At 34.5% G+C, this 15,278-nt stretch overlaps 1 protein-coding gene across 1 annotated transcript; it reads left to right on the forward strand.

Moving 5' to 3' along the window:
* The first annotated feature begins 259 nt into the window (after positions 1-259).
* LOC106871888 (hemolymph lipopolysaccharide-binding protein) lies at positions 260-10,520 on the forward strand. The gene is made up of 3 exons (XM_014918641.3): positions 260-834; positions 6,713-6,886; positions 10,160-10,520. Exons 1-3 carry the CDS (start codon positions 480-482, stop codon positions 10,390-10,392), a joined length of 762 nt encoding a protein of 253 aa, XP_014774127.2. The 5' UTR covers positions 260-479; the 3' UTR covers positions 10,393-10,520.
* Positions 10,521-15,278: the final 4,758 nt, after the last annotated feature.

Here is a 15,278-nt window from a genome sequence, read left to right on the forward strand (position 1 = left end):
TGAATATGTATATGTATATATATATATGTGTGTGTGTGTGTGTTCTATGTGCGAGTTCAATTGTTAAGGTAATTTCTGTACACTGCAAGTATAAACTTGTCTGTGTGTACATATGTGTGCATATACACCAACACAAACACACAGAGGTACACACACACACACACACACACACACACACACACACACACATACACACACACACACACATATATATATATATATATATATAAATATATATTCATTTGGAAAATACTTCACAGCGTCGGTAGAGATTCATAGTTAGTGTCATGTAGTTCGATTTTGTTTGCAGTGACATTATCAATTTGTTTTAAATAAAAGTAAAGAGAGTAAAGCTAATCCCTAGTGATTATTCAATACGAAATATATTTAACGAGAAACGTTTTATGCATGAGAAGCGGTAATTATTTCCTAACTTGTAAACATTTGAAGTGCTATCTAATACAATATAATAAAGAAATATGTATTGCTTCTCAGTAAGTCACGTGATTCGAAAAGCAAATATTCACATGATTATTTTCTCAATGCTGTTATTCCAAATATGTTTGGGAAGTAATGTAGATTTCAGAGAATGTTATGGAACTCGTATTCACCCTTCTGTAACTGGCATTCCAGAAGATGACAAATTGATTCAAATATCAAACATCCGATCTCAAATTCAGTGCCTTTCTCAATGTATGATACACTCCAAATGTACTATGATTATTTACAGCGTTTCCTATAAAGTATGTATTCTACGTAAAATCAAGCAATTACCTGTTGCCTCATCATTCATCGAAATTCCTCCAAACAGTATTTACACCATACTACAAGCACGTGAGTAGTTTTCTTTTCTAGTGTATGTATTGTGCATAGTTTTACTTTTCCTTTCCCTTCTTAGAATATGTTATTTGTTATTTAATTTAATATTAACAGTATTCCTTGTAAAAGAATGGCTGATACCATCTGTAATCGGCGCTGTGAAGGGGCTGTGTATAAGTGATCTTTTTGTTGTTGTTGATTGAAGGACGGTTACGTATTTTTTCCCTTTCTTTTATTTTTTAATTTCCACTTATTCGAGTGTTTCCATGAGTGCAAACAGAAACAGTAATATCCCTAACTGTGATCCATACATTCTCTGTCCACGTAATTCGTTCACAGTCATTTAAGTTTCCCTTCAAGTTATATGCTATTGTTGTTATTCATCCTGCTGCTATTATTTTTCTGGTCGTTGTTGTTGTTCTGTTAGTTAAGACTACGATCAACCTTGTTCGAGTTATGTTCAAAGACATTTCCACTAGATGAATGCATGCACGTACGTATGTATGCATGTACGTATGTGTGTAATTATATATATATGTATGTATGTGATGTATGTGATGTATGTGTGTATGTATTTAAGTATGCATGTAGCTACAACATCATGTCTCATCGGTAGATTATAACGTGATCACATTTTCGGACAACTATTTATGACGTGGATGATATCTTCAATGTTAACGCCACTAAGTCTGCAACGGTTATCATATTTTGCTGCATTTCCTGTGTCTGTGTCCCTTTTGTGCATCAGGTATTTGGTTGATAATTCCTGTTCCTGGATTGCAAGCACATACACTTCAAAGTGGGAGTTAGTATTCCGATTTTGTCCGTTTCTTTATCTATCTGAACTTTGCTATTAATCTTCTATAAGAAGGAAGCTCTTTCTCTTAATTTGCAATTCCTATTTACGAAAACCAAGAAAGCATGCAGTAAAAGACTGTCCGGAACAGAGTTTATTTTAACGAAATACCTTTTGAAATCATCTGAGGGGACACATTTACACTGAAGGATACACCTAAACAAGTCGAGCAGAATTCTACACGCGAGGGACCGATGCTGCATGGGTCGAAATGATTGTAGTGATCAATAAAGATTCTTGTATCGTCCACTTTCTATCTCTCTCATTAATTACATACTGAACGAACACTAAACCATTCAATGAGCTTTACTTGCAAATCATACGATTTATTAAATACTAACTGTAATTTGTTTTAAAGAGTGTATAAATACGTGAAGTGAAGACCATCTATAGGACTTCTTACATGCTGGAAATTGCAGTCACATCATAAACCACGAAAAAGGCATATTGCTTGTGGACACCAGATTGAATAAAAATTCAATGAACCTTATACACACGAGTTTCGCTATTAATGACCAAATAAATCAATTAATCAATTGATCAATTAGCCTCTTTAGCTTGTCAGTAAGGTTGCTGGAAAAAAGGACATAATTATGAAACTGAAATACGTACCGAGAACATATAATAAACGCGCGCATTCAGCTCCATTTTTATGCACCATGGATTCAACTCTAGTGTTCCAACTTGCTAAGTAAGAATAGTACAGCAGTGAATAATTTCAATTGTGTGCTAACTGGCCTAAGAAATGTAAAATTTAACTATATAAATATAAGTGTAAAGATTATTAAAATAATTTATTACCAGTGGTCGGTATGTATAATAAAAATCACAACACGTAAAGTATTTGTTTAAAAGAGTGTATAAATACACGAAGAGAAGATCATCGATAGGAATTCTTACATGCTGGAAAGGGCAGTTACAATCCAAACCACGAAAAAAATTCTTAAGGTACGTTGCTTGTGGGCACTAGAACGAATAAAAATGGTGATCTCATATCAAAATAAACAGCGCCTGATCTTGCAGGAGGCCCGTCCCACTCAAAAGTCCCTGAAAAAGAGTTGTTTAAGGATGCTGAACGAAACAGCTTTATTTCCAGTGGTGAACTATTAGAATCTCAAATTATTCCTCTGAATACATGGCTATGATGTTCCCCCTCTACTTCTGCTCGAGATCAGAAATGCACATATTGTCAGCCACCAAAGGACATGCTCAACTAGTTAAGGTTAAGCAACTGACAAGCAAATTTGTTGTATTGAGCAGAATATTTATTGTAACACATATTTTCTTTTCTACTAGAGGCACAAGACCTGAAATTTGGGGATGGGATAGTCGAGTTCATCGACTCCAGTGCGTAACTGGTACTTATTTCATAGACCGTGAAAGGATGAAAGGCAAAGTCAACCTCGGCGGAATTTGAACTGAGAATATAGCGACGGACGAAATACCACTATCATTTCGTCCAGCGTGCTAACGATTCTCCCAGCTCGCCGTCTTGCTGTAGCACATATTTTACACCGACAAAAAACAAGTGCATGATAACTCTTCCAATCAGATAAGATCAGAGGCTATGAGAGCTAGTATCTGGTATCGCATCAGGGCAATTATTGTTATTATTATTATTATTATTATTATTATTATTATTATTATTATTATTATTATTATTATTATTATTATTATTATTCAGTAGTTTTATTTTTATAACGTGCTTTCACTTCACTACCGAGCGCAGCTCTGTGCGCCTTGGGTATGTGCTGTGGTTTGCTGTGGTGCTCTTATGTTTACTGTATTGAAAGTGTTTTGCGTAGAATGTGTGCAGTACCCAGTAGTGCAATTTTCTGTATGTTATATATATTTGTAAGTCCTGCTATTTTTGTTATGTATTTGTTTGAATATTCTTTTATTATACCTAAGGCACCTACTATGATAGGAATTGTTTCTGTTTTTAGATTCCACATTCGAGTTATCTCTATTTCCAGGTCTTTGTATTTTGAAAGTTTTTCCATTTCTTTTAGAGAAACGTTGTCATCTGCTGGTATTGATACATCAATTAGAAAGCATTTTTTTTCTTCATGATCTTTGACAACTATATCTGGTCTATTTGCCTTAATTTCTCTATCTGTGTGTATTGGCATATCCCAGAGTATGGTTGCTTTCTCGTTTTCTGTGACCTTTTCTGGCGTGTGTTTATACCATCTTTTTTCTGTTGTTATTCCATAATGTTGGCATAGCTTCCAGTGTATATAGGTCCCAGCTCTGTCGTGTCTGTGAATATATTCCTTCTTAGCCAGGACTGGGCAGCCAGAGATAATATGATTTATTGTTTCTTGTCGATCTCCACATATTCTACAGTTACTTGTTATATTTCTTTTCATTATGTGTTTTTGGTAATTTCTGGTGGGGAGGCTTTGGTCTTGTGCAGCAATTAAAAATCCTTCAGTCTCTGCTTTGAGTCCTGAGCTTCTCAGCCATTGCTGGGATTTTTCTCTGTCTATTTCTTTCGCATTTAGTTTAGCCCAGTATTTACCATGTAGGGGCTTTTCTCGCCATCGTTTTATCATGGTCCGTTGCTGTTCTAGTTTTAGTTTGGATTTCATTTGTTTTATAGCTTTTGTTGTTTCTTCTTCTTCTTCTTCGTATTTGTTAGGTAGATTGATTTCTTGTTTGTATTTGTCAGCTTCCTTAAATACTGAAAACAGTTTTTTGTTTTGCTCGTGTTTTGTGGCTATTTGTATTAGTTTTTGCTCGTGTTTTGTGGCTTATTATTATTATTATTATTATTATTATTATTATTATTATTATTATTATTATTATTATTATTATTATTATTATTATTATTATTATTATTATTATACACACACACAAGAGATTGGACTGTTGTAAAAGAAAAAAGTCCTAACATCGAGCTACAAATGACCTTAGATGTCAAGAACAATCCTAAGTATCCTAGCTGTCCCTAATAACAGTTTTCTGAAGCTGTACTAAACTGGCTTTTATGCCTATTTCCTCTATCCATCTGTTCAGATCTATAGGGATAGTTCCCAATGCACCTATAACTAATGGGATACGTTTTATCCGCACTTTCCATAGATTCTGTAAATCTATGGATAGGCCCTTGTACTTTGCTATTTTTTCTATACATCCTATATTGAATTTTTCCTCAATTGGGACTGTGAAATCAATTATCTTGCACATTCTATTCTCTTTATCTACCACTACTAAACCAGGCCTTCTAGCTTCTATTACTCCGTCAGTCTGAATGTTAAATTCCCACATCTTGTATTTCGTACTTTCTATCACTTTACTAGATTCATATTTATACGATTTATTAGTATGTTCAAATCCTAGCTTTTATCATAACTCCCAGTGGATTATTCTCCCTAGTTGTCATGTCTTTTCTTGTATTCTTACTATGCCAGTATCTTACATTCATTTACTATATCAGTAACGCTTTCCTCTTTTGGTTTGCATAAACTACACTGGGAATCTACTTGGAGTTTTCTATCTTGGCTTTTATCGAATTATTCCTTAGTACAGGATTTTGTGCAGCTACTAACAAACTTTATGTTTCCTTTCTCAGCTTTTATTTCTGCAACCATAATGATATCATACTACTACTATTTGCTGCAACTATTTTTGGGAATGTATAATGCAATGCCTTCTCGTGCCAGTCAGATACTCTCTGTTTATTTTTCTGGTTTTTAAATTCGCTTGGTCTTTTGGCTACCTTATGTCTTGCTGTGATTCTAGCACTTTTAATAAACTTTCTTCACTATTATCTACATAGGAGTTATCTGCTCTAGCTATCTCCACGCAGTCTTCTACTGATATTAACTCTCTCCCACTCTCCTTTCTAGATAAATATAATCTTGCTACTCCTGCCCTTAGGTGGAGTCCTCTATTCATATTGAATTCCTACCTTGTTCTTTTGTTTAGTTTTGCCAATTCAGTTTTTGTCCGATCTTCAAAAGTATCTAAGTGATGATACTGACCAAGTATTTACAGGCCTCTCTAGATTCAGACCATATAGCTTTGACTTCATTAACTTCCTCACCATTCTGATGTACTCCATTTCAATTTTCGTTTTCATTTCAGTATGTATTCTGTCAAATTCTAATACTCCTAGATACTTATAACTCTCTCCTCCTTTCAATGATTTTAATGTCTGGCCATCTAGTAATTGGATGCTTTCGCTATTGACTACATGTTCCCTTCTCATTACAAATATTGCACACTTATCTGTGCCAAATTCCATGCCTGTATCTATACTGAATAGTCTTACAGTCTGTATTAAGTAGTCGATCTCTTTACCATTTTTCTAAGAAGCTTCAGACCATCCATGTAGAGAAAATGGTTAATTTTTCCATTGCTAGTTTTGAACTGATACCCTGGCTTTGTCTTCCTTAATTCTAAAGTGAAGGGGATCAAGCATAAGACAAATATTAAAAGAGACAATGAGTCTCCCTGAAAAATTCCTTTTACAATAAAATTAGAGTTGTTTGAAGTAAGAACAACAGTCTGAATGTTCTTAAGTTAGAAAGGTTACATCTTTAAGTTTTTATGATACAGTAACCTGTTTCCATACACGTTCATTAAGAGATGTGAAGTATTAAAATACATGAGTTTAACACCAGCTCATGAGTATACATTTATAACTTTAGAGGATAGAATATCAACTGGACACCTTGTTTTGTGGAAATTTGATGAATAAGAGATTGTAACACCTAATGAATATGCGCATAGGTGTGGGACAAATTGCACTGGAAAAGAATTCATTGAGAATAGAAAAACGAAACTGGGAGGGAAGTGACTATCAATTTTACTTGACTACCAATTCAACTTGTTCATCAATTCAAATTGACTATCAATTCAATTTGACTATCAATTCAACTACAGTTATAAATCAATCTCAGAGGTGTATTGGGTAAGATAAGATACTTCTAAGTTAGATAACAGCTAATAGGGGTCAGAAATAGGGTTCAGTCATTACTTTTCCAAAAGTTTTAACACATGAAATATATTTTCCTTGTCTTCCTAAAGCTGAATGCCCTATATCAGCCGGCTACATTTACCAACCAGAATTTAGATTATGTTTTCGACTAAGTTTAGAGAAAAAAACATGGAATCAAGCTGCAGATGATTGCAATATGAATCGAGGACAACTTATGCACGCGGAAAATGAAGAAATAATGAAGTATCTACAAACGGTATTGGGTGAGTAACATTTTACTATTTTATACAACTCTCTCTCACACCTAGCAAGCTCTCATTCTCTCTCTACTTATCTATGTATCTATCTCACACACACACGCACGCGCACGCGCACACACACACACACGCACACACACACATACTCGCGCATTCAAACGAAAATGTCCTCAAGATATATCTAATATCATAAACGATAAATGTTTAATGACATTCTTAATTTAAATTTTCGCAAATAAAACTCGCAAATATAATTCGGACTTTGGTCTAATCTTTTTTTCATTTGTACTCTCTACTCTAATTGTTTCGTTTACGATGAGAAAATACATAGGCATTTGATAAAATACTGAATTTAATCATTTAGTTTCATACATGTATTGTTAAAGAATTATAGTATACTAGCAGTATAGCCCGGCTTTGCCCGGGATTAAGTTAGGATTATTAAGCTAATCAAGCTCTTTATTTCAAACCAAACAAAATAACATCGACGTCAAATTTGAGCGAAATCCGTTGAAACTAGTAAACTTTTGGCTGAAAATGAGTTGCAGACAATTTGATTGGGAAATCCTATAAGGAATCAGTTTATCGATTTTTTCCACTCATCGATTTATTTTTTCGTCTTTGAAGAACTTAAAGCATTCAAGGATCCCATGAGTCCTAAGTAATGCTGGCATCAAGTTTGAACAAAATACATCAAAATTGGTAAAACTTATGGTTGAAAATGAGGTGTAGCCAATTTTATTGGGAAATCCTATAAGGAATCGGTTTATCGATTTTTTTAATCCTGATTAAATGGAAAACCCCATAAGGAATCAATTTATTGATTTTTCACCTCAAATAGGACTTAACAGATCACAACGTTGCTGATTCAAAAACATCTATAATTATACTTTAAAGTTGGTTTTCACACCCAACCCAGTTCTGGAGAATCAGTGTCGCGACGGGAGTGCATGGGTTGGGAGTTTGATCGGCAGAGGTGATCAGGCGATCATGCCAGCCCTTTGAAAACACCACCCCATCATCTAATCCCACTTTGCCCATGGGTTGGGAACCCTTCCAGCAAGGAAAACAGAACGCCCAAAAGGGCTGCAGCTGCTGTTGCACCTCCTCCACTTCTACTTCCTCTTCCTCTTACTACTACTACTACTACTACTACTACTACTACTACTACTACTACTACTACTACTACTACTACTACTACTACATTAATCAATTTCTAAAGCTGTACTTTGCATTCAGCTTGAAAAGCACATACTTATATGATATGAAGTATGTTATTATCTTTCATATTATTTTTAACCCTATACTATTGAAACACATTGCTGATTGTCCTAGAAGGCAAAGTTACTAATTTTGTAAGAAAGATTTAAATCTAGGTACAACTTAGTTAAAGAGATAATTCTATGTCATTGTTAAACGTAATGAATATAAATGATACAGAAGATTTGCTGTACATAAGCAAATTTGTAAGTGCAAGATATTTATTATTTTCTTTTATAAAGTAATTTTTTTCCATTTCCCACCCACTTTTCTATATAATCATCTTATTTATTTACAATGCGAAAATCGTACTCGACTAAAATACATTAGACAAATTTATTTTTATTCATGTAAATCTTGCATAAATAATGGCTCTGCCTATTTCTGTAACCAAATAAGTTTTGAGTCTCTACAAGCAGGATTTTAGGATTAAATTTGTCAAATATTTATGTGTCCTGTTTTCAAGAGCAGCTTCATGTATTGGTGAACAATCAACAGCGCTGGGGAGCATAAAGATAAAAGTTGTAGTTGAGAAAAAGTGAGCTAACTTGTAGGAATGGAGGCCATCTGAATGCTGGAAAAGAGTTACCTGTATCATGGTCAATAGCAGCGAGTATCAAAATGCTGACATCATGACTTCTGTTCAAAGACTGATTTGTGAGCAATCTAGAGGCTGTTAGATGTGATATGTACATCATGGGAAGAAAGTTACTCCAAAATTGCTGGAATGATTCGTCTGGCAGCAGGATTCGTCTCCTTGCTCTATCTCCTGAAATATTCAAAGTGGCTGTCGTAGAATATTTACGATTTCACCAGCCGCAATTTCTGGGATCCTAATTTCCCCAATTTTAATCCAATGGGTTATTATGTGTGGGGTGCAGTTGAGAAAGTCATCAAATACGCTGCCTGCAACCCATGTACACATTGATGGATGCATGTACCAAGTTTCGGACCTGTCTTGAGGCTGTGTTTGGAAACTGAGGGCGCTAGCTTGAGTAAACCATTATTTGCCAACCATAAGGTATTTAATATCTAAAAACAAAAAATTATATATTTTATTTTTGGATGGAATATTGTGTTTTCTTGACATTTTATGCAAACTGTCTAATTTAAGCCGAACACCCTGCATACTGATTTCTATTATTTGCTCACAGCTCAAAGAATTGGGGGAACAAAAATCAATTATGTCGACTCTAATAGAATACTTGTTATTTCATCGATACTAGAGAGAAGGAAAACCAAAGTCCAATCTGAGTTCAAATAACACCATGTCGGCAACATCTGAACTATAAGGCTTTGTTCTTAATCCGTCTTTTTCTACTTTAATTTTGCAAATTACCGTACTTTCTGTACATTAGTTATGATAAGTTTAAGAAACTTTTTTTTTTCGTATAGTTGCACTTGGATGACTGAAACCAATATACATGAATGTTGGGTTTCTTAGTTTTATTTTAGTGTGTTACGTTTATAGCTGTATAAGAAGCATGAAAATGTGTTTCTGAACGTAAAAACTACATTGTGGGCATAATTCTAGCCAATTATGCCGATTAAAAAAACTTTTTTCAATCCAAGTCACATTAAATTTGGTTCAATCCGAAAGTCCAATATATTCTCAAATGTTAGGTACGTATGTAGGCCTATATGTTTGTATGTACAAATATAGTTTTAAAACAGAAATGGGGCACTCATTACATTCTAATGCGTTTAAAAATGTTTAGTCATTTCTCTCCTAGCTGTAAAACACGGCGCACGCCAGCGGGTTATATGCAGATTTTGAGCTGCGTTAGAGTGGGTGAAAATAACGACACTGACTGATCATTTGACTGGTTCGAATTGCATAATATAGTCCAGAATGCACTGTGTAAGCACAAATAAGGCAGAATATCATGATTGATCACGGCTACGCTTGGGCTTAACAACAAGAATAACAAGAAGATTCTATGATGGTCAAATATACATCGAATAATAAAATGTTTTTGCATGCCGATTCTTGATCTGTGATTTTCGTTTGTTTTTCAGAAAAATGGCCAAACGACAATTTCTATTTTGGATTGTGTAAAGACATTAAGAAAGGCGTCTTTCTATGGCAGAATGGAGAAGCACCTACGTATGATTTCTGGAGGGCGAGTAGACCTGACAACTATGGGGGCAATCAGCACTGTGTACGTTTAGACCCAAAAAGTAATCACGAATGGAATGATCATCCTTGCGACAGGGACAGTGAGAGATATATATGCGAGATAGTCATGTGATAAATGTGTAGCTGGAAGAACCTTAATTACACACACACACACACACACACACGCACACACACACACACACACGCACACACACACACGCACACACACACACACACACACACACACTCACACATGCACAACCATGCATACACACAGATACACACTCATTTATGTAAGTGTATATCTGTGTGTGTACGTATACATATTTGCCTATATATATGTATATGTATGCATATATTCATATACATACATCCATACACACACACACAAACACATATGTTAATGCGCAATATATGGATTTATATAATCCGGTGATAATCACACAAAAAACTGCTGTAGTGGAACAAACTACAAACCACATAGTAAACCAATACCTATGAGGATCTTGTAGAATCCTATTCATTTGGAATCCAGTTAATCTAATCAGTGAAGATCATTTTACGAGAAATATATAGAATACTAGCAGAGATACGCGGCATTGACCGTGTTACATGGAACTGAAGAATTAGACTTATCATATTTTCTATATGATTCGAATTTCATCAAAATTGGAGATTAAGAATTTTAATGGGGGTTCTTTCCTTCTTTACACACTCTAACAAAAATTCTAACCATGTCATATTTATCCCATACTACACATTTTTATGCCCAGATTCCAAAATCCAAATCTTATAAAACCTATTCAAAGGTTGTTGCTCCTGAAAAATGGAGCACATGGAGCTCTGAAACGTGGGAGTTACGGTCCCGATTAGAGGATCTTAAAGTCAAGCAGAAAAATTGAATTGTTGGGTATCTTTTTTAACTTGTGTCTTATATCTGTTGTTTAAATTTCTCTGAAATCGGAAATATACGAATGTTCACTAGGTTTGTAAAAGAGAGCAAAGCTACAGGTAACCAAAAGAGGAATTATCACAATAAGCAGTCAGCTACTCTACTCTAGTCGTTACCATTCCCCATTGTAGGATTCCTCACCATACAGGTGACCCGAACAGCCGTAAGATGCATTACAGATGTATAGCAATTGGAAGGTCATGACCCAACTGAAATAAACATTAACAACTGTGTGATGTGAGGTCTAAGAGGAAATGAAAGTGTTACCTCTGGAGTTTGCCAATGATCACTATGCCAATAGGTAACTGAACAGAATAAATTTGCAATCTATAAATCTCTTTGAATGACCAATCACTTATCTGGAAAGGCCTTGAAATCAATGTTATTGTCTGGGGACTATCTCAAAGGAGGTCTGCAACCAAATAACTTTACTGAAAATAACACTTTGCAACTGAACCAGTGGAGGCAAAGATGCTTCTCCTTTACTTGACAATTTATGCACCACTTTGCAGAATTTAAAATTTAAGTATATCTCAAAGCAATCTCTTACATTGTTGTACCATTGAATTACAAATAACGCGCATCTTGTATGGTCGGGTGACTCTGTAGCTTCCAAGATTACAACTGTATTCGTCTTAGCTTAGGAAAAATGACTAAGTTGTGGTAGGTTAAGCCCCCATTTAAGGGTTTTACTAACGTTAGGAATATTACTTCATTTGCGTCTAATATCTTTGGTTAAAATTTCATCAACAGCAAAGTTATATGAATTTTCATGGAGGTTGTGGCCTCATTTATGCCCCCTCAATTTCAAACCTCCATTGGATTACATCTGTTCTTATGCATAGAATATAATATCCAAATTTCGTAAAGATCCGTCCAGTACTTTTGACCTATTTTTGGATCATAAAAAATGGCTAAAATTTTGGCGTTAAGGCTCTCATTATGGGGTCTCAGAATCCTCATGAGAAGCGGAGACTTTGGAAATATTTCTTGATTTGTGTCAATTACCTTTGGTTGAAATTTCATCAACATCAAAAATTCATGAATTTTCATGGGGGGTTCTGCCTCCTTTAAGTTACCTCAAATTCAAACCAAACATATTGTTTTATACCTGCCCTTATGCATTGAATGTAAGTTCCAAATATCATAAGGATTCATTCAATAATTTTAGTCCATGACACTGTTTGACTCATATGGCATTACCTTTCTCCTTGGCTTGGAATTTGTGTTCGAAATTTCATTAGGATCGGTGCAGTGGTTTTCGAGTCGATAAGTAACGCACAAACACACATAGCCATTGACTTATATATATATATATATATATAATTTAGAGAAAAAAGACACAATTATTTAATTCATCCATGAAAATCCACAGTCACATATAGAAAAATTTAATAAGTAAATACACTATGAAGACCTATAATAAAAATCAAAAAAGTGCAAAGTAATAAAAATTAAAATAGTAAAAATTACTACACGTGTTTCATAACCACATTTTCAAATAGAAAATAAAATAAAAATCAAATCGATTCAAAATAAATCGATCGAAAATCAATTCTATTCTAACATATAGCTAATCTTCAGGTAAAAATACAATAATAATAATAAAATCAATGTATATATTTTCGAAGCTATAGTTTAAATTAAAATTTTAAACGTTATACTTTAAACTAAGAGTTTGTTAGAATTAAGTCGCGTGAAAATATGGTGTAAAGAAAAGTAATAGAATAAAGAGTTATATAAATATATATTTAAGTTCTATTTATAAACTCAAAGTGTAATTTAGCTGTAATCATAATAAAATTTTACAGTATTATAAACATATATATTATATATTGTGAAATTTAATTTCCCTGTAAATTTGGAATTTTTTCCCTAATATTATTGTCATTATATATATATATATATATATATATATATATATATATATATATATATATATATATATATATATATATATATATGCACATATACATACATGTATGTGTGTGTGTGCGTGTAAATGATAATATATTGGTATTTTTAGATAAGCTTAAAGTTTATGGCGTTCACCATGCATGGATTAAGGAAAATAGTCTAATAACGAGGCATATAAGCACTTGACAGAAAAAAAGGCTTTCCTATCAGCGTTGGAGCGTAACACACTTTGTCATGTTAACAAAGGAATGTGGGTTTGCGTCCCACGCCGATGGCAAAGCCTTCTTTTTTCTGTCGAGGGCTTATATGCTCCGTTATTAGACTATTTTCCGTAGTCATTGCACGGTGAACGGCATAAACTTTAAGCTTATATAAAAATACTATTATTATTATTTACAGGATTGTAAAATACGGCACCGTATAATAAAGCCATTCGCACCGAAAGCAGATATATATATATGCTTACTATAGCCTCAGGCTGTCCAAAATCTTGTGAGTGGATTTCGTACTCGGAAGCTGAAAGAAGACTGTCGTATATATGTCTATGTTTGTGTATGTGTGTGCCTGTGTCTTGTGTTTGTACCCCCATCATTGCTTGACAACTGATGCTGCTGTGTTTACATTCCTGTAACTTAGCGGTTTGGTAAAAGACACTGACAGAATGAGTACCCTGGCTTACAAAGAATAAATCCTGTACTTGATTTCTTCGACCAGCGGCGGTGCTCCACCATGGCCGCAGTCACATGACTGAAACAAGTAAAGCAATAAAAATCTATGTCATTTTAATCCCCAGCAAGGCCAGGTATCTCTGCTAGTATATATATATATATATATCTGTAAAAATATGTGACACTTATTCGGTAGCCATGATAAAACTCCAAGTTTCGGATGCCGGGGTGGGAACTCACGCCGCTATCTCTTCAGTTATCCGGCCATTGAAAATTCCTGTGAAAAATGACTGTTAAATAAAGGGAAATTACTGTGTGGTTGACCATTATTAAGACAAAAGAGCAATGGGCCGCTAGGTAAGGATATGGAGTAAAGGTAAGGGAGAAGAAAAAGCTATAGTGTTCGCGTAAGCGCACCAATCTGTACATTCGCTTATATGTATATACTCAAACACGCTCGCTTGAAACACACATTCTTACACACATACTCGCCAAAAACTATATATATATATATATATATATATATATATATATATATATATATATATACGTATGCATATATATACCCGCATACACACCCACACACACACGTGCTCAACACCCTCGCATCCATACACACGCATGCAAAAAAATCACAGGGCTAAAAGCGAAATACAGAAGAAAGTGAGAAAAAGCTATACAGTTAAAACGCGTCTATATGCGCATATTTTCGCATGTACGCACAAACATCTATATACGCACGTACCCGCACACATGCATACATTCACAAGCGCGCACATAAGGTTCCATGTACGCATCTATAGGAAAAAAGCGGGGTGGAGGGGAGAATACAGAAAAAATATATGTGGAAAATATATACAAAACATTATTTCTATAAATATGTAAAAAATATAAAAAAATATATAAGAAAACTAAGTAAAAAGTATAGAGAGATAAAAAGCTTATACATAGACACAATATAGAAAGCAAGTCCTATCCGTAAACTCAGAGGGACCAAAAATGTAGCAAATATTTAGTCACATGTGGACATGATCCGAAAAGTTCAGTTCTTGAATTATAGACATGTGGCGAGGTCTAAGCTGCCTTTCCAGATGAGCCATCTTTCCATATCACATAGACCGCATCTTCCGCTGCCGCTGGTGTAAAGTTTACACTTGGCTAAGATCTTCCAATGGATGTTATAACTGACACCTTTATCTTTTAAGGTCCATATATTACTGGATAATTTGGTCGTTTTCCTTTTGTCCCAGTGCCTGAAGTTCAAGGTGAGATTATTGAATCTGGTTTTGAAATTACCCTCCGTAAGGCCCACGTATTTCTTCGTCGAAACTATGTCATTATTGGATATAGAGTCCACGATGGCCTCCTAGATGATGGTTTCGGACATACAAGCTTCATTTAGCGGGCACAAATATTTATCTCTGCATGAACAGCTAGTTTCGTATTGTGGTTTTTGTGTGTTGTATGCGATTATATTTATCA

Source organism: Octopus bimaculoides, chromosome 1 (genome assembly GCF_046866305.1).
Source record: "Octopus bimaculoides isolate indiv1 chromosome 1, ASM4686630v1, whole genome shotgun sequence".
Classification (NCBI taxonomy): Eukaryota; Metazoa; Mollusca; class Cephalopoda; order Octopoda; family Octopodidae; genus Octopus; species Octopus bimaculoides.